This window comes from Colletotrichum phormii (assembly GCF_030913505.1).
Source record: "Colletotrichum phormii strain CBS 102054 chromosome Unknown BDP81scaffold_8, whole genome shotgun sequence".
Classification (NCBI taxonomy): domain Eukaryota; kingdom Fungi; phylum Ascomycota; class Sordariomycetes; order Glomerellales; family Glomerellaceae; genus Colletotrichum; species Colletotrichum phormii.
The window spans coordinates 1,094,555-1,117,765 of NW_026851450.1; the positions used below are offsets into that span (position 1 = coordinate 1,094,555).

At 51.8% G+C, this 23,211-nt stretch overlaps 9 protein-coding genes across 9 annotated transcripts; 5 read left to right on the forward strand and 4 right to left on the reverse strand.

Annotated features, from left to right (window-relative positions):
* Positions 1-233: 233 nt before the first annotated feature.
* Positions 234-1,650, forward strand: BDP81DRAFT_316987 (peptidase family M28; the record flags this gene model as incomplete). The annotated part of the gene is made up of 2 exons (XM_060584215.1): positions 234-639; positions 719-1,650. The coding sequence occupies 2 exons, from the start codon at positions 234-236 to the stop codon at positions 1,648-1,650; spliced, it is 1,338 nt and encodes a 445-aa protein (XP_060446385.1).
* A 557-nt stretch (positions 1,651-2,207) lies between these two features.
* Positions 2,208-2,864, forward strand: BDP81DRAFT_448895 (isochorismatase; the record flags this gene model as incomplete). Its single annotated transcript, XM_060592344.1, has 2 exons — positions 2,208-2,615; positions 2,679-2,864. The coding sequence occupies 2 exons, from the start codon at positions 2,208-2,210 to the stop codon at positions 2,862-2,864; spliced, it is 594 nt and encodes a 197-aa protein (XP_060446386.1).
* Positions 2,865-3,742: 878 nt separating this feature from the next.
* BDP81DRAFT_213722 (lipocalin-like domain-containing protein) lies at positions 3,743-4,930 on the forward strand. The gene is made up of 4 exons (XM_060582682.1): positions 3,743-4,219; positions 4,303-4,474; positions 4,594-4,688; positions 4,833-4,930. The coding sequence occupies exons 1-4, from the start codon at positions 3,965-3,967 to the stop codon at positions 4,914-4,916; spliced, it is 606 nt and encodes a 201-aa protein (XP_060446387.1). The 5' UTR covers positions 3,743-3,964; the 3' UTR covers positions 4,917-4,930.
* A 789-nt stretch (positions 4,931-5,719) lies between these two features.
* BDP81DRAFT_480678 (uncharacterized protein) lies at positions 5,720-6,966 on the forward strand (the record flags this gene model as incomplete). The annotated part of the gene is made up of 3 exons (XM_060594935.1): positions 5,720-6,083; positions 6,161-6,781; positions 6,843-6,966. Exons 1-3 carry the CDS (start codon positions 5,824-5,826, stop codon positions 6,964-6,966), a joined length of 1,005 nt encoding a protein of 334 aa, XP_060446388.1. The 5' UTR covers positions 5,720-5,823.
* A 138-nt stretch (positions 6,967-7,104) lies between these two features.
* On the reverse strand, positions 7,105-9,261 carry BDP81DRAFT_347199 (oxalate decarboxylase family bicupin). Its single transcript, XM_060586133.1, has 4 exons — positions 8,496-9,261; positions 8,179-8,386; positions 7,696-8,081; positions 7,105-7,632 (listed from the first exon to the last, which is right to left on the reverse strand). Exons 1-4 carry the CDS (start codon positions 8,874-8,876, stop codon positions 7,192-7,194), a joined length of 1,416 nt encoding a protein of 471 aa, XP_060446389.1. The 5' UTR covers positions 8,877-9,261; the 3' UTR covers positions 7,105-7,191.
* Positions 9,262-10,449: 1,188 nt separating this feature from the next.
* On the forward strand, positions 10,450-11,953 carry BDP81DRAFT_480680 (uncharacterized protein). The gene is made up of 2 exons (XM_060594936.1): positions 10,450-10,916; positions 11,003-11,953. The coding sequence occupies exons 1-2, from the start codon at positions 10,646-10,648 to the stop codon at positions 11,578-11,580; spliced, it is 849 nt and encodes a 282-aa protein (XP_060446390.1). The 5' UTR covers positions 10,450-10,645; the 3' UTR covers positions 11,581-11,953.
* Positions 11,954-12,327: 374 nt separating this feature from the next.
* On the reverse strand, positions 12,328-15,150 carry BDP81DRAFT_448900 (uncharacterized protein; the record flags this gene model as incomplete). Its single annotated transcript, XM_060592345.1, has 6 exons — positions 12,328-12,605; positions 12,697-13,053; positions 13,117-13,365; positions 13,422-14,110; positions 14,162-14,681; positions 14,736-15,150. 6 exons carry the CDS (start codon positions 15,148-15,150, stop codon positions 12,328-12,330), a joined length of 2,508 nt encoding a protein of 835 aa, XP_060446391.1.
* Positions 15,151-15,911: 761 nt separating this feature from the next.
* Positions 15,912-17,590, reverse strand: BDP81DRAFT_425884 (short-chain dehydrogenase). Its single transcript, XM_060590252.1, has 4 exons — positions 17,400-17,590; positions 17,034-17,267; positions 16,639-16,854; positions 15,912-16,489 (listed from the first exon to the last, which is right to left on the reverse strand). Exons 1-4 carry the CDS (start codon positions 17,464-17,466, stop codon positions 16,098-16,100), a joined length of 909 nt encoding a protein of 302 aa, XP_060446392.1. The 5' UTR covers positions 17,467-17,590; the 3' UTR covers positions 15,912-16,097.
* A 1,216-nt stretch (positions 17,591-18,806) lies between these two features.
* On the reverse strand, positions 18,807-19,902 carry BDP81DRAFT_213796 (uncharacterized protein). Its single transcript, XM_060582683.1, has 2 exons — positions 19,763-19,902; positions 18,807-19,704 (listed from the first exon to the last, which is right to left on the reverse strand). The coding sequence occupies exon 2, from the start codon at positions 19,439-19,441 to the stop codon at positions 18,944-18,946; it is 498 nt and encodes a 165-aa protein (XP_060446393.1). The 5' UTR covers positions 19,442-19,704; positions 19,763-19,902; the 3' UTR covers positions 18,807-18,943.
* Between the last annotated feature and the right edge of the window lie 3,309 nt (positions 19,903-23,211).

Genomic DNA, 23,211 nt, shown 5'->3' on the forward strand with positions numbered 1-23,211 from the left:
TGCGACGGACCCCTGCTATCTCTGACTCTGACCCTCTGACGGATCTCCGTGCCGTACAATTGCATCATTGCGGCCGCTGGTGACCTTCCGAGCTCGGTTACTTGCTGACGACGACTTACTCGTTTCTTTCTGATAGATCAAAACCTTTCCTCCTCCTCCTCCTCTTCTTCTATTGTCCAGAGGACCCTCTTCCAGTCCATCCATCGACAGTTCCCATCGTAACACCGCCCGTCATGCGCTACTCTCTCGCAGCCAAATTGCTCCTCCTGCTGGGCTCTTCCCAGCTTGTGCTGAGCTCCCCCGACGATCAGCGCGTGCTCGCTTCCACTGCCGAACCGACGACTAACGATGCCGCCAACTGGGGTAAAGCCCCCGTGATCGCGATGAAAAGCAAAGATGCAATCGCCGAAGCGCTCGAGAAATATGCCGACCCCGTGGACGCCCTGATCTCTCTCCAGCCCGAGTTGGCGGACACGCTGGCCGAGCCCAGACTCATCCACGTCCATGGCGAGAAGATGGCGGAATGGATGACCGAGGGCGATAAGCTTCGTCTGCGGCGCAAGGGCAGCAAATTCCGCGATATCACAGATTTCCAGGAGCTCTACGCCGACCACGTCAATACCTTTGCAGGCAAAGCGAGTAAGTCTAGTTCATATCACTATCGGGATTGCTCCTTGCGCAATACTTGTACAACTAGCTGATAACGTCGCGACTGCAGACCTCCCTAAGATCACTCACCAAAGCCTCATCAAACCCCTCTTCCCCAAGGTCAACCAGACAAACATGCACGACGTCCTGAAGCACATGACGAGCTACTACAACAGATACTACGGCGGCGTCACCGGCGAGGAGAGCTCCGTCTGGCTGCACGACCACGTCGCCTCCATCATCGCCGAGTCCCCCTTCCACGCCCACATCTCTCTCGAGTACTTCACCCACGAGTTCCCCCAGTCCTCCATCATCGCCCGCTTCGAGCCCAAGGTCCGCGACTTCTCCAAACCCCTGACCATCATCGGCGCCCACCAGGACTCGGCAAACTACCTCTTCCCCTTGCTGCCCGCCCCCGGCGCCGACGACGACTGCTCCGGCACCGTGAGCATCCTCGAGGCCTTCCGCGTTCTCGCGACGAGCGGCTTCGTGCCCAAGGAGGGACCCGTCGAGTTCCACTGGTACGCGGCCGAGGAGGGCGGGTTGCTCGGCAGCCAGGCCGTCGCAGCCTACAAGAAGAAGGAGGGCGCGAATATCGGGGCCATGATGGAGTTCGACATGACGGCCTTTATCGCGCGCAATGCCACCGAGTCCATTGGCTTCATCAAGACGGACGCGGACGCGCCGTTGACCAAGTGGGCGGTGGACCTGAGCGAGGAGTACATCAACATCACGACGAGCGTCTACGAGCTCATGCCCGGCGCGGGGTCCGATTACATGTCATACACCAAGCTCGGATTCCCTGCTACATTTGCGTCCGAGGGAAACCCTGTTGCGGGCGGGTTCCCTGGAGAGTTTGATCCGTATGTGCACACGGAAAAGGATACCATGGATGTTGACGATGAGACGGGCGTGTTTTCTATTGAGCACATGGCGAGATTCGCCGAGCTGGCTATTGCTTTTGCTATTGATCAGGCTGGATGGGATAACAAGTGGAGGTGAATGTTGGCAGCAATGCGGGCTGAAGATTGGTACAAGTGATGTTTTTGATGAAAGAGTCGCAACGAAAAGACCCCGACCCCCACGATGTTTCAATTAGGTATGGAGTGATTCAATTCTAATGACAACTGTTGATGCCTCGTTCAAATGTGCCTTGATGTTTACTGGGCTAGTTCCGCACACGACCGCTTTCTGATTGCGTTCCGAGCCAATTCCGAAGAGCTTCCACAACATAAGCCAAGCTCGTTGTTACATCGCCCAGTAAACTTCCTCTCCCAAGACATTAGCTGATGGCGTCAAACGACAGCAAGAAACTGCATAGCGCGATCGATGACAAATTGCGGGGGGTTCAATGACAAAGTGCGGAGACAAACAGACGCCTTCGGCTCCCACATGTAATTGCTAGCTGACCAAGCCAAGTTGAAGAGCCTCATGAAGTGATCTCATCTTCTCTCATCGCTCTTATAACTAATTGACTTATTCTGGAGGAACTCTGGAGTTCAACAGTTCTGGAGGATACAGCTTCACCGTAACGAAAGTACTAGCAACTCACCTCCACAATGGCCTCAGCAACATCCTTCCGCCAAATCGTCGGCGCCCCGCCAACGACGGCCTCACCCACAGACAGCACACTCATCATCATCGACGCCCAAAACGAGTACGCAGAAGGAAAACTCGCTGTCCAGGACGTCGCCTCCTCACGCAAGGCCATCGCCGCTCTGCTGCAAAAGTACCGTAACGCAGGCCAGGCTGGCAGCATCGTGCACGTCGTCCACGCCACCCCCGAAGGCGCACCCGTCTTTACCCCCGGGACCAAGCTGGCCGAGGAGTTTGACGAGCTGAAGCCCAAGGATGGTGAAAAGGTTGTGAGGAAGCAGTTCCCTGGTTCCTTTGCGGGGACGGATTTGCAGGCGCATTTGGAGGGGTCGGGTGGGAGGGGGAAGAAGATTGTGTTGACTGGTTACATGGTAAGTCTCATGGTAGAATTCGCAAGAGGAGTTTGTGCGATCGCTAATATGCTGGTCGAAAAGGCTCATGTTTGCGTGTCTACTACTGCAAGGCAGGCTGCCCAGCGTGGATTTGACGTTTTGGTGGCTGAGGATGCGGTCGGCGATCGTGACATTCCGGGCGTTGATGCCGCGCAGCTCGTCAAGGTTGCGCTGAGTGAGATTGGTGATGCTTTCGGTACCATTGTACAGAGCAAGGACATTGCTTAGCTTTGTTCAGAACTTCAGTATAATAAGTACGAGTTCCTTCGATCGACTTCTACGTTACGTCGTCCTCGATTACACCTCACTTGATCAAGGTACTTTACTGCTAATATCTTGCCACAGTCTGTGTCTGTGAAAGACACATATGATAAATCAACAACATCCCAAGCAATGATTGGACTATGGAATAACCGCAACTCGACTTTGTCATACGTTTTCGATAGCAGTTCTTGCTATTCAACACCATCTTATTTACTCTCTTTGGTCAAATATGTTCCGGGCCCACCAGTGGCCGCTTCGGGTTGCCTCCGCATTCTCCTCTCTTGAACGTTGAACTTCCGCAAGTGGCCCCAACGATGTGGTCCCAATGTTCATCAAGAAACCATTTCGGTAGCTCAGGATCTCTAGCCCAGGAACCATCAGACCATCGAATCCCAGATCCCAAGCTGAAACCGCCGATTGGCGGCGCCATATTGCGGAGAAAACGGCACGATGCCATCAAGGCCCTGACGATCAGCAACGGGTACCCAGAGCCTTTGAAGCCCACTAAAGAGGCACAGCAGCCGCTACTATCGACAGGATGTTGGCACGTTGGCTGAGCTCTTTGAGAACAAACCGTAGGTGCCGAGAAAAGAGCTACAAGAGCCCACAGGAACCCCATCGCTGCAGGGCCGCGCAGCCAACCGACTTGGCGAAGAACGAATTCATAGCCCAAAAAGGCATCAGTGTCGTCACCACTCTGTGCTGCTCAGCTGGAGAAAGTTGCTGAGCTCTCAATGTTCCACTGAACAGCTCGAATACTTACAAGGGCCTTGAGAATCTCAAGCGGGTTTGACAGCTTGGGATTCGGACCTCGGACAACTCAGTTCTGCGAGCGAAGCATTGGCGCGCTCATCATCATATGAGAAAACTATTGCCGTTGTCTTTGGACAACTCCACGATGGGAACTGGATTGGATAAAAAGGTATGACAGCCGCACAATGGGATGAACTCGCGATGGACTCGGCAACCAATTGCAACCACAAACCACACATTCCTCGCGACGACCAGAGTTATTAGACTTGTCTCTAGTTATTAGACATCTTGACCCAAACGAAGCCATCACGATGAGACCGTCCGCCCTCCCCACCATCCTCTCCTGCGCAGCCGTCGCGTCCGCCGTCGCAGTCACCAACGACACCTCGCCCGCGCCGAGCATCCCCAACGTCGTCCAGTCCACCTGGGACGGAAACTGCTTCTACCCTACCCCCGACGCCGCCTTTGACCTCGAGTCCTACCTCGGCCGTTGGTACCAGGTCGCCGGCACTGTTGCGCCCTTCACCGCCGGCTGCCGGTGCATCTTTGCACAGTACTCTCTGAACGTGCGCACATACTTTCCTCATCCTGACGTGACTTATCTTGACCAAGAGTGGGGTGTGACGGGCTAACGGCGAGTGACATTCAGGACAACGGCACTGTCAAGGTCAACAACACCTGCGAGGCCGGGGGCCGCGCTATCAATATCCTGGGCACCGCCGCGCCCGCCGATCCGTCATACGGGGCCAAGGGCGTCCTTCGCGTACAGTTCCCCGGCCAGCCCGGGCCCGACTGCGCCGGTCCGAATTATATTGTCCAAGGTACGTGCAATGCGTCCCAGTGAATGAGGGAGGGCGACATAGGCCCGGAGATGCTCTTCCGCGTCGGTGCCGAAACCTTGTCGAGGTACTGGAGCTGACGATGTGGTTTTCCCCCATAGACTACACCCCAGACTTTGCGCTCGTGCAAGCCAGCAACTTTACGACGCTGTTCGTGCTCAGTCGCCAGCGAAACCCGGAAGACGCCGTTCTCGATGTAAGCCCTTCCTTCTCCTTTCTCGGAACAATGTGCAACGCTATACCACAAAGGGGAGTAGATAAATTGAGGATGAATTCCACAAGCGTTGCAACTAGGAACAGTGAGCGCAAGCATGCTAACGAAATTGTTTCCTCTCGACAGGCCTGGATCGCACGCGCTGGCCAGCTCGGCTCGAACCTCGCAGACGTTGTCAAGACGGATCAGACCGGTTGCCAATTCGCATGAGACATGGGGAATGCGCCAAATGCTGCATCAGGGGACGGCGAAGAATCTGTGCCTGGCGCTTGGCCTGGAACGGAAGAATCGAGGTGAGACTTTGGGTTCTCGGGTGTCCAAGAGCGGTCTTTGGGGCCGATGGTAAAGTAGTAGCATTTCTACAAAAACAGACGAAAATTCCATACAAATGCCGGATGTCTTGTGTGTCAATGTCAATGTCAGTGTTGCAGCCGGTGACATTCGCAAACGGGATCGTAAAGACTTGTATGGGCTCAGACCTCGATGTTGAAGCAAGCCAGAGCTCCCAACAGATGAAGCCGAATCATTGGTCAATGGCCGTAGACCTCACAGGACGCCCCCGGAGCTCAGCTCAGCTCTCAGCTCAGCTTTAAACTTTGGAGCTTGGAGCTATAGCTTCGACACCATGGCCCCTAAGCTTCATTGTCTTTTTCCCATGTTTGCACCAGTGCAACCACTGGGGCGCCCACGGCGTAAGTTGTGCCACTTATGCAAGGGGATTCTATGACGACACCACCATCAGCCCGAGACATCATGACGAATGTGGCCGCGTTCGGTCTGTGTTTTCTGTGTTTGTGTGAACGCATCTGTGGGCACCCTTTAATTGTGGAGGAAAAGGAGGAAAAAGAAAACTGGAAAGGCTGGGCCTGGGTTTTAGATCTGAGAGCGGAGGTGAAGAGTGTGAATGATGGATGAGGTAACTGAATTGAGTTTGATTCAAATAGCTCTCGGGTCCTCCTTGCGAGGGGCTGCCTTGCACATAACTGCTTCCTGTTACACTGCTACGTGAAATCGATCGTTGTTATCCCACGAAAACTTTGATAGCTAGCTGCATCCCTGCCCGAGCGTTCAACTACCATTTACTACCTCCCAGTCACGTACATCATAAACCGCCAACATGGTCAAGGCCAAAGAAGAGGTCATCTCCGAGTTCAATGAGTACGTCAACATGACGGCCGAGGACCTCGAGTCCTGGCTCAAGTCAGACGACTCCAACAGCGCAGGCTGGCCCAAGGACGATGCCGAGGACGAAGGCGAGTCGGTCGGACACGACAGCGGGCGCAAGATTGTCGAGATCCTCCAGGCGAACCCCGACAAGAAGGAGGACGAGTACACGGACGACCAGGTTGAGCATATGCGCAAGGTCGTGGCATACTGGTGAGCGCCACTCGTGATGAGACAGGGCTGTTGGACTATGAGACGGTTGAGATGCTAATGAGCGACACGGGAAACAGCAAGCGACACTTGGCGCAAGAGTCAAAGTCGAATAGCGATAAGTCACCCGAGGAAGTGAAGAAGACCAAGTCGTATGCTTCACTGAAGAATTGGGGTCACGACTTCCTAAAGGCCCAGGGCAAGGAGAATGGCGCGTCCAAGTCGAATGGAAAGTCTTCCAAGAAGGTGGAGAACGGCGACGAAGAGAAGGCTGAGTCGAATGGGTCCAAGAAGCAGAATGGGTCCAAGAAGGAGGAGGAGGAGGAGGAGGTCGAAGATGACAAGGAGAAGGCCGAGGAAGATGCTGACGAAGAGGCCGAGGACGACAGCGAGGAGAAGGCCGGCGACAAGCGCAAGAACGCCAGTGAGGAGAACGGATCCAGCAAAAAGCGGCAGACGCGCCAGGGCGAGGGCAAGTCGACTGAGAAGTCGGATGAGAACGCCGATGATGATAAGGAAGAAGAAGCCGAGGAGAAGGATGAGGACGGCGACGAGGAGATGGAAGATGATGGTGAGGAAGGCGACGACAAGGAGAATGGTGGCGGCAAGGCCAAGAAGGGACCCAAGAAGGGCGACACTGTCAGCTGGAAATGGGGCAGTGGCAACCCCGAGGGCAAGGTCCTTGATGTGAAGGGTGAAAAGTAAGTGGTTCAAGAGATCTTGAGTTTGTGATGAAGATAGCACTGACGCGATACATTATAGGACGACCATCACGACAAAGCGTGGAAGCGAGGTTACTCGCGATGGAGACCCCGAGGACCCCGCTGTTGTGATCGATACTGGAAAGTCGAAAGCTGTCAAGTCTGCTCACGAGCTGAATGAGTAATGGGAGATATCTGGCTGCAGAAAAAGGCGTACTAGTACCCTGTGATCGATTTAGGTCCCCTTCCCGGCAGAGGAATTGTGTTGATGAAATGTCTATTCCTAGTGTTGTTCAATAAATTCAAGTCCAAACAGATTGATACGCAGTGGAACCTTTGTTTTGAAAATGTGATGCTATGCTTTTACACTCCTAAACTACATTTTACGTGGTGTACATACATAATTCGTCTTACAACTCCTCCATTCTCTCCGACTGCGAGGAACTACTCTCCTTCTGAAACTTGGTGATGGGATCCTTCTGGGCCTCCTTCACCTCGTTCCAGAACTTTTCACCGTTGTCCTTGTCATCCTTGAACAAGTGATCAATCACCAGCTTCTTGGGCGTCTCACCCATCCACTGGAAGAGAGAGAAATCGCGGAACTCATCTGCCCTGAAGATCTCGAGCATCTCGATTGGCTCATCACCGATATTCTCAACAAAATGGCCCATATTCTTCGGCACAATACCAACATCACCAGGGACATAATCGAAAGTGCGGGCGGTGCCCTCGGCCGCAAAGATGGTAATACGGGCCCGACCCTTGATGAAAAAGGACCACTCGTCAGCATTGGGATGCCAGTGCATCTCGCGCAGCGCACCGGGCTGGATTGTGAGGTGGGCGGCAGCAACCTATGAGAAGTATGGGTCAGTCTTGAACACCCGTGGGAGGCGTCAAAAGTTTCAGTTTCTTACAGTCTTGGAGATGGGAAAGTTCTTGGAGTCGGTGATGCGGACCTCGCCGCCCGACGTCTGCTCGGGCTCCTGGTCGAGCATCCTGTGGGTGAAGTTGAAGCGGGACTTCTTGGCGTGCTTGCCCTTGGGCCGTTCCTCGTCAATGGGGCCCGGGAGCGTGCCTTGGAAGATATATTTCTCGCCCTCGGGGAGGTGTTTGAAAACTTCGGGCTCGAGGTGGAAATTTTCGGCAATGACTGATTTGGGCGTGTGGGCAAGCCAGTCGGATAGGATAAAGGTTGATTCCTCGGAGAAACGGCCGTCGTCGAAGATGAGGAGGAACTCGGTGCCGTTGGGACTCAGTCCTTGCAGGGAGTGAGGTACGCCTGATGGGAAGTACCAGAGGTCTGTGTTGGTCACGTCTGTCAGCTTCTGTTGTCCTAGTTCCCGAAATCCACGTTGATCGACATCGTCAATAGATTGCCAAAAGCAGAGTGTGCTTACCGCCCTTCTTGAGGTCGTCGATGAAGTTGCCGCCCTCGTAGTCAAGCGCCGTAACGCGGACCTCGCCGTCCAAGACGTACGCCCATTCAGCCTCCTTGTGCCAGTGAAGCTCTCGGATGACGCCCTCACCAAGACGCATGTTCACGCCGGCAAGCTCGACGCTGGTGGACAACTCACGGACAGTCGTCTGTCGGGTCCATCCGCCTTCCTGTCGTTTGACAGATGGTGTCAGTGGTCGATTGTGCGCTTTTGTATGGCTTCAGTGCCACTCTGCCAGCTCAATTGGACTCAATTGGCGACGAAAACCAATTACTCACCTCAATCCGGATATGCGAATCCGCAAAACTCCACCGCATGTTGGGCATATTCCCCTTGTCCGTCGAAGGCGGCCGCACCAAATCCGGGTTCTGGCGCGAGCGCTCGCTGTTCCAGGGCCCCAGCACCGAGGCGCCGAGCCCGTTGCGGTAGGGAAGCGGGTCAAGGCCGTCGCCGACCGAATCGACGGCGCCGTCGTTGGGATCCCTGAAGCCCGGGACGTAGGGGTTGCTGGTGCTCTTCTTCTTGTAGCTTGCGGGGATGTCCATCCCTCGGAGGAGGCGCTCGCGGGGGCTGTCGAAGTGCGGCGCCGCCGAGCACAGCTCGCCGGCCGATGCCCAGAGGAGCAGCAGCTTGGCTGCCGTGGGTTGGGTGAGATGCATGTTGGGCCAAGAGTTTGTGGTGATGGAGACTGTTGCGATGGGACCGGGGGATGTAGTGTGCCAAGAGGGTAGCTCGAATTAGGGAAGGGCAATGGAAGTCAATTGAGTCTACAGTTGATCCTCTCTTACTTCAATGGCTAAGAATGAGACGTGAGGTAAGAAAGTCTTCGAGAAAGGACCACTTTGCCCGTGACACTGGGAACAAGAGACTATTTTATACCCCCTTTCAAGACTTCATCATCCGACTTAGCCATGCCAATACCAATGCCTTGACCTCTTCCTCGGCCTCGCCAATGTCGCAACCAAGTCGTAGTACGTAAACACGGGGGAGCTTACAAAAGGCACCATCCATCCGTCATAGTCATCGGCGCATCACCTCACCCGCCCATCGCTGTAGTCTGCAGGTTGAACCGAACAGTGACACACACACACACACACACACACACACACACAAACCAAGATCCCACGTCTGCCACACACCCACCAATCCGTCGACGCACATGCCGAACCACCCCCGAGACCCAAGCTCCCCCGCAGCTGTAGCAACAATGGCAAGGTAGTAAGGTACCTTACCACACTTACCAAACCAAGCAGCTTCGAAAGCTGGCGCTGCTGCATGCCACCTTGCATGGAATGTTCAACAAGAGCTCCCCCTCACTGGCTGAAACGCGGCAGAGCGATGGGCGTGGCACCTCTCGCCCATGCGGGGATGAACCAGTCAACTTACCTCCCCAGTGATAGCCGGCATGCCAGGGGAACAGAGGAACGCTTGCCGTAGACCAGGGCCAGGGAGGGGGGAGGGGAAGTAAGAGACTAATTGTGAGAAACTGGACGCACTGAGGTGGCCTGGCGTTTAAGCTCGTCACTCAACGGACCGCAATTGGCTTTTATAGGGGAGCTGCTGAAGCTCTTCTCCATCGTTCGCTACGACGTTGGCGGCATGGCATGTCTGCAGCAGGCCATGACGCAGGTTCCTGCGGCTTGAGCTCGACTCCAATGCAACTCGAATGCATCTCCAGGACCATCGATTGGACGGGGCATATGTCGGAGATCCTGGAGAAGAAGCTGGTCCGCGGCCAGGCGTTGTCAGGCCCCGGTTTCACTGCGTGACTGTAGTGGCATTCTGCACATCCCTTCTCAGACTGAGCTTAGCTTGAGGTTCAAGGCTATTTCTGATGGGCTTGCTTGTCCAGCTCGCGTTTCCCCCTCACTCTCTTGCTCAAATCCCACGCCCCCCTAAAGGCCCGAAAGTCACAGATAATACCCCGGTCCGTCGAATGGCCTCTTGCTATCCCGTCAGAACAGTCCGCCCAGAGATTCACGAGCGGGGATAGATCGCTCTTGGTCTTGGCTTTCTTTCGGCATTGCTTTCCGCCCTTTGGCCCATATAAACCAGGCTGGAAACCTGGAAACTTTTCGCGGGTGGACCACGGCAGATCCGAAGTGCTCGAGCTCTTGGCCTTTGGGCGTTTCTTCAGTCTTTCCAAAGCACAACGATTCAAAGAACATTGCGTGTCAGCACCCACCGGCTGTCTTTCTCCCCCATCCTCGGTACATCCATGTCAACTTGAGAGAGAGAGAGAGAGAGAGAGAGAGGGTTATTTATATCCGCATAGGTTTCCGTCAACCAACGTCACTTGGTCAGAGCTTCCAGTCTCTTCGAGGGGCATCCTATTTCGAGTGAAGTTGAAGCTGCTGCTTCTCGGTAACCTCTCTACCTCGCGATCAGAAGCGACCAATCCAACCAACATACCCACAACTCCGCAAAGATGAGCTCAACGGGCGGCAACTACGGTTCCGTCACCAATTCGGTGCCGGTCGTGAACGGCGACTCGCACGCCCACGCCGATGAAGAGCAGCCTCTCCTAGGCGGAGGCAACGGCGCCCGGAAACCGGCCTCCAAGTCTCTGCGGAAAAAGCTCACCACGGACGTCCAGCGCGACTGGGTCGATTTGGTCCTTTTGGCGTGCTATATCATCACCGGCCTGCTCGACAGCTCTTCCATCTCCATCTGGGGTTCCTTTGTGTCTATGCAAACAGGTAAGATCCCTTCCAAGTCTTCCTTGCCCACAATAACGGCCCGAAGCTTTCGCAATCCCACATTACTCACGCACCGCGTAAAACAGGAAATACAGTCTACATCGGCCTCGGCCTCGCCGCGCCCACCGAATCCACCCGCTGGATCAAATCCGCCACCTCACTCATCTCCTTCTGCCTCGGCTCCTTCTTCTTCAGCCGTTTCCACCGCTTCTTCTCTCCCAAGAAGCGCTGGGTCCTCTGCGCGTCCTTCATCGCCCAGACGATCCTTTGCGTCGCTGCCGCCGTCATCCTGACTGTTGGCCCTACGGCCGGCAAGGACGAGATCGCATGGAACGTCCTGGTGCCTATCGCCCTGATCGCCTTCCAGAGCTGCGGCCAGGCCGTCACGAGCCGTGCACTCAAGTACAACGCCCTCACGAGTGTTGTGTTGACGAGTATCTACTGCGATCTGTTCTCCGACGCTGAGCTTTTCAGCGTTCGCAACGCTGAGCGGAACCGAAGGGTCGGCGCGCCCGTCTTGCTTCTTATCGGTGCTATCTGCGGTGGCTTGTTTGCGCACAGTTCCCTGGGGATTGCTGGTGCTCTATGGACGGCGGCTTTCTTGAAGTTTCTCATCGTCTTGTCGTGGTTCCTCTGGCCTGGTGAACCTTCGGATGAAGAGTAGATGTGATGCAATACGAGTATCCTATTACGCAAGTATCGGAGAATTGGTCATTCTCGGTTGTGGCCTAGAGACTTGTCAAGTCACAGCAGCGTTCAGTTGCAGATAGATAAGTAGGGCGAATGAGGTCCCACGTCCAAACAGATGAGGCTTGGCGAAGGGGAAATCCAGACCATCCAATTTCACATATTTGTCGCTTAGATCACAGTCAAGATAATCCTTTATCGTGTCACTGAGGTACCTACAGTATATATACTTAGTACCTAAATACTGCACTGATATAGTCACTTCAGGTACTACCCGTAGAAGCGCGGCTGTGATTATGTCGCAACGACATGATTGCCAAGCGAAAGCATGAACAAGGATTGATTTAGCCAAGATGTCTTCATTTTCCAGCATGACATACCTGATGTGGATTGTATATCTACTACTCAAGGTATATTGACGGCAAGCGCAGACTCAAAGGAAAAAGTATTCGCTGTCTTCGTTTGCTTGCAGCAAATAATATGAAAAATGCCTCTGGCCTAGATACATGTACAGATATGCATAAGCACTCCGCGGAGATTCCGACAGCCCACAGACCGGTTACTAAGTGAGCGTTCGTGTTATATCCCCTCAACTCTTCTCCCATGGCTTCATGTTTCTATCCCTCCATTGCCTCTTCCCCGTGTATGCATTTCCTGCAATGTTCAGTGATGATGATTAAACTTGACGACCAAATCCATCTAGAACCCACGCCTAGCAAACTAGCTATGCTTCCAATTCGAATATGAACTTCTCGGGGCTCAACAACTCGTCCTTCCCAGCCGACCATTTGCCGACGTCGGCTGGAGTGATAGGAGCAGACCGATTCGAATCTCCCGATACTCGCGACCTCTGGGTGCTCAAGGAAGAACTAGAGTCGTCCAGATGGTCATGCATCCCAGACACAGCGCCAGCGCGTTCCCTCATACTTCTATATCGTTGGGTATTCGCCTTGCGAAGCTCAGCCACGCTTTTCAGAAGCTTGTTTGAACGAGGTGTTTGTGCTGTAAGTCGAACAGTTGTTTAGCCACCCATGATTCCATTGAACATTTAAACTCAGCCGGGTTCGAAAATTGTACTTGGAAGGAAACTCACCCTTTCTCTGACTTTCTTCGCTCATCAGCTCTCGAGGAAAGCCGCTGATTGGGAGGAATGCGTTACTCGAGTGCGGGTATGGCTCAGAGTCTGTTCGCAAGCACAGAAAGATGTTTGTGGTTGATAGCTGTTTGCTAACCACAATGCGAATCCTCTTGAGTTTGAATGTGCCTCGGAGATACATGTCAGTGATGCTTGCCTCCGGTACGGGTATCTTTGATGCTTCATCAGGCGGAGCCCCAGCTTCTTCTACGACAAACGGTAGACACAAAACGTGACCACACGGCAGTGGATGTTCAGGGAGCTCTCTGAGGCACGAAAAGCAAGTCGAGTGACTGATGAAGTCCCCCACACTACCTAGAGAGTAGTATAGGTCGTTGAGTTGATACCTGTGAAGATCGGCAGCGATCTTGTGCTCACTTTGCTCGCGCACTCGTGAGGTGGCATCGAGAAACTTGGCATGGTTCTGACGCAAGTCATTCCGAATCTGGTCAATCCATTGACCAGCAAAGTCTTGAAGATCAACATCTGACTGATAACTGCCTGCTGCAAAAATACGTCCATGTTTGTTCTGGTGACCTTTTGGATCATGCCCAAACTTGACGTTATAGCATTTTTCATATTTAGGATGAGAAAAAGTGCATGGCGCATAAAAGTCCGCGTATCCTTCTAAAGCGACATTGCAGAAATCCACGAAAGATTGAAAGAGAGGTTTCGGCATTTACCCAGGAAGTTCTGACGGACTGAGTCTAGCATGATGCAGGAGGATATCATTGGCACCATCTTTTCGAAGATCCGTTGAGTTCCTCCACCTTGTTGTGCAATTTGTGTCGAGTTGTTGGTGATTGAGATCGCCAAGTTCAAGATGTTGCCACTGAAGTCCTGTGGAATGGGATTGTGCTTAAGTGCTTCCTTGACAAAATCAAATGGGGTATCTAGGTCGCGAGAGAAGTGATCGTAAGCTGCGTGGAGGTAGACCTGCAACTTGTCGGCAGTTGCGAGCATTCGAACACGCTTCTTGGTCAGTAGAGACGCTTGGCATCTTTTGTTGATCAGCTCAAATAACTTCCCCATCTGATCGTCCATGAGCATGTAGCGACCGCGAGACGGAACTCGAATGACGGAGGTCGAAGCATAGTAGCAGTCGAGTAAGTCTTTGGTAGTGTTAATGGTTCGACCGATGTCCTGCCAAAGCCTGGCTTGCTCTTCGAATCGAGGTTCACGGAAAATCGCTCCACTAATGTCATCGAGAAGACGAGCAGTCGCGGTCTCAATATTCCATTCATCTTCATCCACATTGTCTGTCGCATTGAGGACAATGACTGCGTGGGGGAGAGCAGGCTGGTTCAGCGACTTGTCGATCGAAGCCGATCCCCATTCCAGAAGCTTGTCGAGGACAGTGGATTCAAAAGCCCTATCCTAGTCAGAAAGCATTGCTTCATGGAAAAAGATGGCAGCCTCTTACCTGGGGTTTCTCAGTACGAAAACAACCACGTCTGAGAAGGTGTAGAGCAGTCTGGGATAGAGTTGTGTGACTGCGTATTCTCTCTTCTTCGTTTCTGGTGTTACTGCCCATTCGAGGTCCCGTTGAGATGCGTAGCGCGATTTTCCGAACTTTCGCTTCGAGGATGTATCAATGACACCAGAAGAACGACTAGCAGTTGATGGCTTCGGCGATCTGCCTAGACCAGTCTTGCCCATGACATTCGTGACATCGTTGAGGATCCCTAGAGCCTCCTCTTTTCCCTTTGTACGATGGCGCAGACCTGATGGTACAGCTTCCCCGCCATCTAAACCCTCGCAATCTGCGTATAGTACAGGTGCTTGGGTGTTGTAAGACATCGGATCGGCATAGAGGTGGACATCGCCAGTTGTCGGAACGCGGTCGTTATTAGACGAAGTAACAGGCGACGGATACTTTGCCCCGCGGTCAAGCATGGCAAGCCTATCAATCAGCATCTTGATCAACGTGCTCTTACCGGCCCCTAAAGACAATCAGTCAATTGCGCCATCGTGAAAATGGTTGTAAGAACACCTACCTGTTTGCCCAATGAACGACACAAGCTGAGGGTACCGATTCCCATTGTCTGGGGTTTGATTATCGCTCATCAACGTGGCGAATCGTCCATAGTCTTGCAGTATGGGTTGATTGGTTGAGTCTCGCCCAACTCCAAACCATGTGGTATCTTCATCGGATTGGAATTCGAGTTCGTGCTCAGTCGTTGAGTGGGTGGGTTCCAGGATTTCGCCCAATCTCTGGACCACCTGGGGATTAGACTTCTCGTGCGGTCTACCATCCCAGCCGACAGCACCCGGCTCGTGAAGCTCCCATTCGGACCAGCAATCGTCACAGAATGCGAGATTATTGCATTGAATGCAGGTGAAAAGCTTCTTGGTCGTAGCACGACACTTGTGGCAGATTGCCGAGCGCGCTTTGCGAGCTGGGTCTGTCATGGTGTGACTTTTGCTAGAGTCTCCGAGTACTGGATGACATTCTCGGAGGAACCCAAGAAAGAAGAGATGTCTGAAATAAGAGGGATCCAGAACCATCCCTTTCAAAATCTCGCAACTTGAAGTAAGGCTGTGAGGCAACCGGGCCGCGGGCACCGTCACGCCTACTGCAATATTGCAGCCACCAGTGCCTCTGGGTCATCAAAAGAGGGCTCAAACTGGACTGATTGGAAGCAGTGAGGCTTTCTTGTCTTGGTTGCTGGAACCAATGCCCAATAGTAATTAGCTGATAGACTCAGCCCACCATCATTCAGAGTTGTGGCGTCTTCAGCAGGAGCGGTTCTAACCCTCGTCGGAGCGGCATTATGCAGGTAAGATTCAGCTTACATCGGAACCCCAGCCTGATATCTTACGTCTTGGTAAGCAAGTTCAGATCCGGTGTTTGAAAGTTCAAGCTGGTGCTATGGAATTTCTTTACCCTGCCAATACAGATTGGAACGACACTACATGTTCAATCCTTTGATCGTATATCTGCTGCCTTCGTATTTCCCTCAGCCACACCTGATCGAATGTCGAGTTACACTACGTACAAAGGGCCGAGGATCGACAATATTGCGTTACAATTCTACTTGTACTTATTTGAACCAAGAAATGGTCATACCATTCCACAGCTGTATCCAGACTCGGGAATTAGTTTGCGGAAGTGGATATATGCAGCTATGCTTGCCGACGTCAACAAAGACAAGTACATTTGAAGTGGGTTTGGCATGATATTCAAAGCAATTCGCTTTAAGTCTCTTATTGCTAGTTAAAAACCTGAGCTACCGGACAGCTTCATTTCTCAGCATAAAATTAATGCCCTATGTATGCACCTTCATTGCCAACTCAGTCATGCCTCTTGGCATTAGTATGTATTGCACCATCCGCAAGCAAGTATCTTTGGCACATTACTAAAGACCCTTGAAAGCTAGATTCATCCTTCTGGAAAACTCCAGGTAGCGGTCCCAATCCGATCCTTGATCGCTGCCGGCCGGTAGCGAAGGGCCGACAAAGCTCCCGACGCCAGCTCCGCCCAGAGCTTCTTCAATCTCCCAGTATTTCCCGCCGTCGATGAAGATCACCTCTCCATTCCTGTTGTTGTCACTCATGAGGAAAGCCGCCGATCGGGCAACCTGTTCGGGTGTGTTCAAAGCGAGCCCCGTGAGAGACACCATCTCCTCGTTGACGATACCGGACTTGGTCCAGCCTGGAGCGAGGGAGTTGAGCCTGATCGGAACAGGAAGCTCTTCCAGATGCGTAATGAGGCTACGCATAAGACCGAGCAAAGCATGCTTAGACGTGGCTATTGTGATTGGTTGTATTAGTCTTGCAGTTCAAATTGTGAGTATCCTGAAGTCAACATCGCCCTTGTTGCAAGATCATACAGATGACAATGCTGTGGCAAGTATCATCTGCGGGTAAATGGAAATCGTTGATAAAAGTGATACTTACTGTAATCAACAGCTTTGAATCTTGACCAAGAGCTGACAGACGCAGTAAGGACTATGCTGCCCCCGGTCTTCTGCTTGCGCATATGGTGAACGGCGAGTTTGACGGTCGAAATGACGCTGAGGAGATTCGTCTCCACACAGCTCAAATCTGGTGCTTTCAACTCTCCATCCACAGCATCAATCTCATCATCGATGAACCGGGTCCGGGCTCCGACTCCTAGTACCACTGCCGTTAGCCCTAGTTATTGTCCGCGGTACTCCGTCATCTTGTCCTCAATCTACTGGGTTTCATGAATCATTAAACTGCAGCGGCCTTGAACTCAATGGCTACGCAGACTAGTGGTGACGGCAACTTCAAAAGACAGTGTAACGAATTTGCGAGGTGGGCAAATTTACCGGCGTTTGCGAAAACAGCATCAATGCGACCTTCCCGCTCCACAGTACGGGCGAACACGCCACGAAGAGCTTGCCAATCGCACACATTGCATGGCTCGAAAGTTAGACGAGAGTCTATCGGAGACGGCTCGCCAGGCTCCGACGATTTGGGTAGACTCAGATCAATATTGGTAACTCGCGCGCCCAGAGAGAGGAGAAGGTTGACCGTTCCCAGGCCGATACCCGAGGAGCCGCCTGATAGATCTAGTCAGCATAGATCTTGGTAACAGTCGCTTTCAGAACATATCGGCTGTCTCCCTTGCTGCACAGTCGTGCAGTTCGAACCAAAACGGTGTAAGGTACAGTTTAGTCGCGAGGTGGATATACCTGTCACTAAGACAACCTTGTCTTTGAGACCGGCGAGGTCTTCATCGTAAATTTCGAAGCGCGACATTGATCCAATATAACGTTGAGGTGTCTGGCTTTAGTTCAGTTCGTCCGCTGTGATAGATAGATGGTTTGTTGTATGCCCTCAGACCTCGCTTCATATATATACATGTAGCTGATATCATTGCGCTTAAAGAACTCCGTCGGCGAATATGGGAAGACCGGATGGGGCGACTGCGCCTTTGCCGCCATGGCGTTAAATATAAAACAAACAAACAAACAAACAAGACCGGATGAATGACACAGGAACCTTGTTTCATTCCGTCCGCGGCCTACCGAGGTGCCTGTCCACCCCGCACACCCCGCTTCCAGCAGGCCTCGCCACTGGGTACGGAGACTAAGTGGCTATCAGTAATAAAATTGAGTTTATAACGGCTGCCATTTGTTAATAGTAATACTACCATGTTCTCCGATGCGGGTGGTGGCAGAACACCGGTCCCCTTTGGGCCTTCGGGGAGATTGGGAGTCTAGAACGCTAAGAAATAACAACTAGCCCCAGCCGCTAACATCTGAGGCATTCACAACTTTCAACTGATTCCTGAGTGGCTTGCTCAGGCACTCTTTCTTCTTTTAATCCACCAGACATGATATTATGAGAGGTACGATCAGGCTAGCCTCTAAAGCTGAAAGGTGAAAAGGAGTTTCCATGCCACGTCAGACAATGATGTGGTAGCTGTATTCAAAGAGCTTTTGTCTCGAGGAGTTAGTTTTACTGGCGATGTCGGATTGGAAGCCCAATTCGGCCGCGAGTAAGGGCAGAGCATGGGCCACCTCGAGGGAGTACAATTAGACCTCGACTACCTTTCCAACCTCCGGTTGGAATCTCCCTTTTACTCCTTACGCAGAATCAATCAATACAGAGATATTGATACTTCGTCACCCCCAGGACCCTACGGTTCGAACCAAATTCCCTGTGAAAGGAATACCAACAGGCGATTATTGACACAGTCAAGACGGCTTCGAAATAAGGCAATTTAGATATTTAGACCTCTGAGTTCGTCTCCTCTGATTTTGGTCTTGATCGCTGGAGCTTCAATGCGAACGCTCCAGTCCTCACCTGAATCTGAGTAGGAACACATTCGGGACACGTGCAAATGGTACTTCACATGGATTTTCAGAAATCTTGCATTTACATAGTATGATAGTACTCCAAGTTGTAGTTCTTCTATTCTCTGCGGAAAGGGGACTTGTGGGCAGTACACACTGCTCATCTGGACCAACGAGGCAAGCAATGAGGCAATACTACTGGTATTGACCGTTGGTTGGTGATGTTGTGGTGAAGGTGGCTGCGGTGGGCTGGATCAACCAGGAGGTGGATCAGGCAGCTGTTGCCTGGGGCACCAGCCACTGCCTCAGGTATCCACAGTCCCACAGGACTCGTAGCTGCTATTCTTTCAATCTCCCTATTTTCTGTACACATTCATTCCTAACAGGCTACCATGTACTGATTATATGCAGCTCTGGTCAGCCAGTCGGGCCAAACCCTAGCCCGAGGTAACATGAAGGGGACCGTGGCCGTCATCAACAGGACAGCCAGATCCGTCAGAGTCAAACTCAACTACGCAAGTAGCGTCGATACCAATAGCAATACCAATGAATTGAGTATCCTTCTGTTGTGTCCCGCTGCCAAGAACGTTGCCGTTGCTGTCCTTGACCTCGCATGTCTTGGGCGCGCCACCAAAGTCCGACTTGCAGTGGAAGACTCGTCCGGTATCCCAGCAGTCGCCTTCGATGGTGAACGCGCGGCCGTCACCAGTGTTGTAACAGGGAGAGTGGTCGTTGGGGTAGGACTGGTCGTAGACAGCCTCACCGGCGTCATTGAGAATGGCGAAGCCGGTGTAGCCGCCGTTGGTGCCGGATCCGTCGGGGCCACCAATGGCGCCGAAGGCGCCTGATGACCAGACGACTCGGAGATGCTCGGCGTAGGCAGATGTCGAGATGCCCAAAATTCCAAAGAAGACGGCGCGAAGGGAGGAATGCATGTTGTTTAGTTTTTGTAATGCTTCGAAAATAGTGTGATAGTGTTTTGATGTTTGGTTGTGAAGTTGGTGTCGTGGTGTTATAGTATGGTTGTTCAAGTGTGGTCTGTGAATTGGAGTGTGATGTGGTACCTTGTCGTTGTCAGAGTTCTTTGTCGGGGGTCTTCACACAGGAGATTTATACTCATGTTGAGACCTTGCCTTAGGTAGGTACTAGAGAGATGTCACAAACTCCGATTTTCTAGGCATCTTCAATTCTCGACAGTCTGATGTCATAGTATCAAGTTCCATTGTTGATCAAGTTGTGCATGGTTTTCTGGTTACCTGTGCGAAATCATAATATCGCGAATCCACTGAAGGAATCTCTTCCTCGCTAAGGATGAGACGAATGATCTCTTTTGCCAATTCAAGTGGGGCTTGATGCCAAATTTGGAGCGAACTTGTCGATTATCCTACAATCTCGCAGGCTTTGGCACGGGTATAGTCGTTCGTTGAACTCGAGAAGGTTGCCTAAAATGGGTTCAGGTTAGAATTTTCCGAAGCCTAGCTGAAGCCTTGCTGATGGTCACTCCACAGTTGCCCACTTCTCAACATCCTATGATGTAGATCATCTTAAAGTTTGCTCAGCTGAGAAGCCGGGGATGGGTTGGCAGAGCCCCCGGTTCCATTGATCGACAACGGCATAAGCCTGTACCTAGACCAACTTCAAGTCCGACTGAATTTGTGTGCCGTACTGCCGCATGCTACCTACATGTAGTTTCCTTCGCATCCTTTGATGTAGATCTTGTTCACTTGTCGCTCGCATCATTATGAACATCACTCCCTCAAGTCACGCGCCCAGTCAAGCTGTTAAGGGTCATCACCACACTGGTCGTATCCGACCCAACTGATGTACCTGGCGCCTCTTCCGCATTCCTGGCTGAGGGATGAACTCACCCGCTTTTTCACTGAGATTTGGTCTGGGATACCTTCTTTTAGTTGAGCTACCTAGTTGATTGTCAAATGGCACGTGCCTTGGTGCTTGTTACCAACTGAGGGAGTGACTGAGTCCCCGCATAAAGCCACTGGGAGTAGAACATCTTGAGGGCACGCGTAGGAAATCTGTTGAGGTGCTATGTGTTCGTTGATAAGCGTCACGGAGTCTTCCACTTCTGGAAATATTGTGGCTAGTATTACCTTACTTACTTAAACGCCGTTTACAATCTCCATGTTCCGACGGTTTGGCTTTCTAACAACCCATCGATATGTGCACGAGTCTACAGAAAAGCTTTAATCACAAAAGCCTCTCGAAGTGATTGGCTTAAGACCCCAAGTCAGCGGTGTCTCTCTCAAAACTTGAGTCGAACATAATGCATTGCACCTAGGAGTGAATATGTACTAACGTTAATTCATGTCTCTTTATAGTCGCACATATTATGGCGCCAAGCTACGGCCCAACACGGACATACAATCGCTAGGCCAGCAGTGAGAAAAACCTTGGCCTTGCGCTCCGTGCCTTTGGCGTCTAGCAAGCGTACGCGTTAAGCACGGGGTAGCTTACGAAGGGGGGGGGGGGGGCGTTAATACTTACCAGCACGCAATTCTCGACGGCGCATGTCCTGTTTCCCATCATGTTGTGGTCAATGCGACGGTTGTTTGTACTTTCTTGAGGCAAGCCTGATTGGGCCATGAAGTATGCCGAAGCTGGACAAGGGTGATGAACATGTCTTTTCTTGAACCAATGTGGTGTCGAGAAATGCCAGCCAAAAGTCAGCTCGATGTCTGCTTGCAAGGGATTGAGAACACGGTAGTCAGACCGGATTGCTGCATCGGGCTTAGGACTATCGTGCAGCCAGCTGAATCCGTGCAATGGTGTGATTCACGGTTTCGACTCAGCTGAATTTTGGAAACAGTATGAGCCGGAGCAGGCTGGGCCGAACCAACATATAAGTAGTACCTACTTCACGCACGTAGGCACCGGCTGTGTCCATGTAGTCTCAAAAGAACCAACTGATTTGGCAAACCCTCGGCTTGGGGTCTAGAATCACCATGTTCTTCCATCGAGTCGCCGTGCCTATCGCGCTTCTAAGCCTGCAATGTATTAACGCGCGGTTTGTGACCTTTCCATACAAGTCATCCGACACTGAACAAGTCCCTTTCGAGGTAGGCAGAATACTTCTTTCTTGGTATCCTAGGTACCTACAAAAGGTACAGGTTTATTCACACACAATATTCCCTAGGATCCCCGTATTTTGGAGGGCCTAGTCGCAGAGGCCATCGCCCATCGAGGGGATAGGATAGGGTCTGGGGGATATGGAGACGTATTCGATGTCACCAAAGAAATAAACGGCCACCACGTTGTTCTGAAGACCATCGATCCAAAACACTCTGCCGGCGAATAAACTGGAGAATGGGCGCAGAGAGAAGCGCAAAATCTGAATACGGTCCAGCAGCTCGTTGCCTGGGGTGCAAAGGGCAACCCACTCGAGACGGATGGAGTACAAATGGCATACTTTGTTACGATATACATGAGCATGAAGCATGAAGACGCCGTGAAGGCAGGAATGCCTGGCAACAATGATTGCCGTTCCGAGTTGACAGAGGAAGCAAAAGCTAGGTACGTCGCGGAGTTCCGAATGAAGTCAAAGTAAGTCTTCTCGATGAGCTGGTCCTCTCGCTTCTTCCTTATTTCCTTTCTTCGTTCTTCCTTCTTCCTTGACCTGTTCGACATATCAATTGAGAAGAAGCTTCTGACTTGGTCTCAGGGACATGGGGCAAAACAATATGGTCTTTAGGAAGATTTCTGACCCTGATGGTTGGCAAGCGGAAATCATTGATTGGGAAAGCGCGGAATGGCTAGGGGCGGGCACACAGCCTCATGCGCCGCATTGGGAGACTATACAGTAATCACACAAGATCTTTCATGGAAGCTTTGTGTGCCAAGGGTAGTGCTGCATGCATTCAATCCAGCCTGTGTCAACTGATAGCTTCAGGAATACAACACCAGATTCTACGTTAAGAACTCGTAAGACAGAAGAAAGGTTCCCATTTTTTTTTTCGTAAACGCTCCACTTGATTCCACAATCTCAGACAGGCTTTTCATCGATCGGCTATGGCCATGACGATGGCGAAAGCAAATCGCTGCAGTTCAGCACTTATACGATTCTATTTGGTCCTTCATATGAAGCTCATTCATGAAACGTCCACCGAGTTAGATTGATATCTAAGAACAATTTGCATATGCCGAGGGGACTACGTCAACCTATCTATTCACTAACCAGTAGCCACGATGCTCAAAAGTCTTATGTTTATTGATGGGCATATGGAAGGCAGTACTCAGTTACGCAAGCACCAGATAAAATCACGTAACAAGGCAGTAGTTAGAGTCGCGTTTTAATCATATAGAACCATTTGATAGCTTGCTGCCTTTCTTCTCCATTCCAATTATTCTTACTTGCCAAGCTTCTCCACAAACTCTGTTTGGCTGCTTTAGTAAGTACTAGCGATAGAACACGTATTCCTCGCAGCGTTGACGATGATCGTACTCGGACCCGAATTACCCAGATGGGTGATTATTAAACCGGACTCCTTTCCGTGTCCGAGGCGGTCCCACGCACATACGACATTGTTTGGTCTTACAGCTCAAAAGACAGGTAAACTCTATCATTACAGGGCCCAAGCGAGGTCTCCATCATGCAAGCCTGAGTTCATTACTAACACTTCCGGACTCTAACACTGACCCGTCCGGTCCGTCTTGTCGCCTTGGCCCCACCTTAACTCCGCGGCATTCGGGA

Coding starts and splice junctions, on each gene's coding strand:
- BDP81DRAFT_347199 (XM_060586133.1), bottom strand. CDS start 8,876: ATGCATCTCACCCAACCCACGGCAGCCAAGCTGCTGCTCCTCTGGGCA. Junction 8,082..8,178: donor CGACGACCTCAAGAAGGGCG/GTAAGCACACTC, acceptor TGACCAACACAG/ACCTCTGGTACTTCCCATCA. Junction 7,633..7,695: donor ACTTTCCCATCTCCAAGACT/GTAAGAAACTGA, acceptor TACTTCTCATAG/GTTGCTGCCGCCCACCTCAC.
- BDP81DRAFT_480680 (XM_060594936.1), top strand. CDS start 10,646: ATGAGCTCAACGGGCGGCAACTACGGTTCCGTCACCAATTCGGTGCCG. Junction 10,917..11,002: donor CTTTGTGTCTATGCAAACAG/GTAAGATCCCTT, acceptor CGCGTAAAACAG/GAAATACAGTCTACATCGGC.
- BDP81DRAFT_213722 (XM_060582682.1), top strand. CDS start 3,965: ATGAGACCGTCCGCCCTCCCCACCATCCTCTCCTGCGCAGCCGTCGCG. Junction 4,475..4,593: donor TCCGAATTATATTGTCCAAG/GTACGTGCAATG, acceptor TTTCCCCCATAG/ACTACACCCCAGACTTTGCG. Junction 4,689..4,832: donor CGGAAGACGCCGTTCTCGAT/GTAAGCCCTTCC, acceptor TCCTCTCGACAG/GCCTGGATCGCACGCGCTGG.
- BDP81DRAFT_213796 (XM_060582683.1), bottom strand. CDS start 19,441: ATGCATTCCTCCCTTCGCGCCGTCTTCTTTGGAATTTTGGGCATCTCG.
- BDP81DRAFT_425884 (XM_060590252.1), bottom strand. CDS start 17,466: ATGTCGCGCTTCGAAATTTACGATGAAGACCTCGCCGGTCTCAAAGAC. Junction 17,268..17,399: donor CAAGGTTGTCTTAGTGACAG/GTATATCCACCT, acceptor TAGATCTATCAG/GCGGCTCCTCGGGTATCGGC. Junction 16,855..17,033: donor TGCTGTTTTCGCAAACGCCG/GTAAATTTGCCC, acceptor CAGTGGTACTAG/GAGTCGGAGCCCGGACCCGG.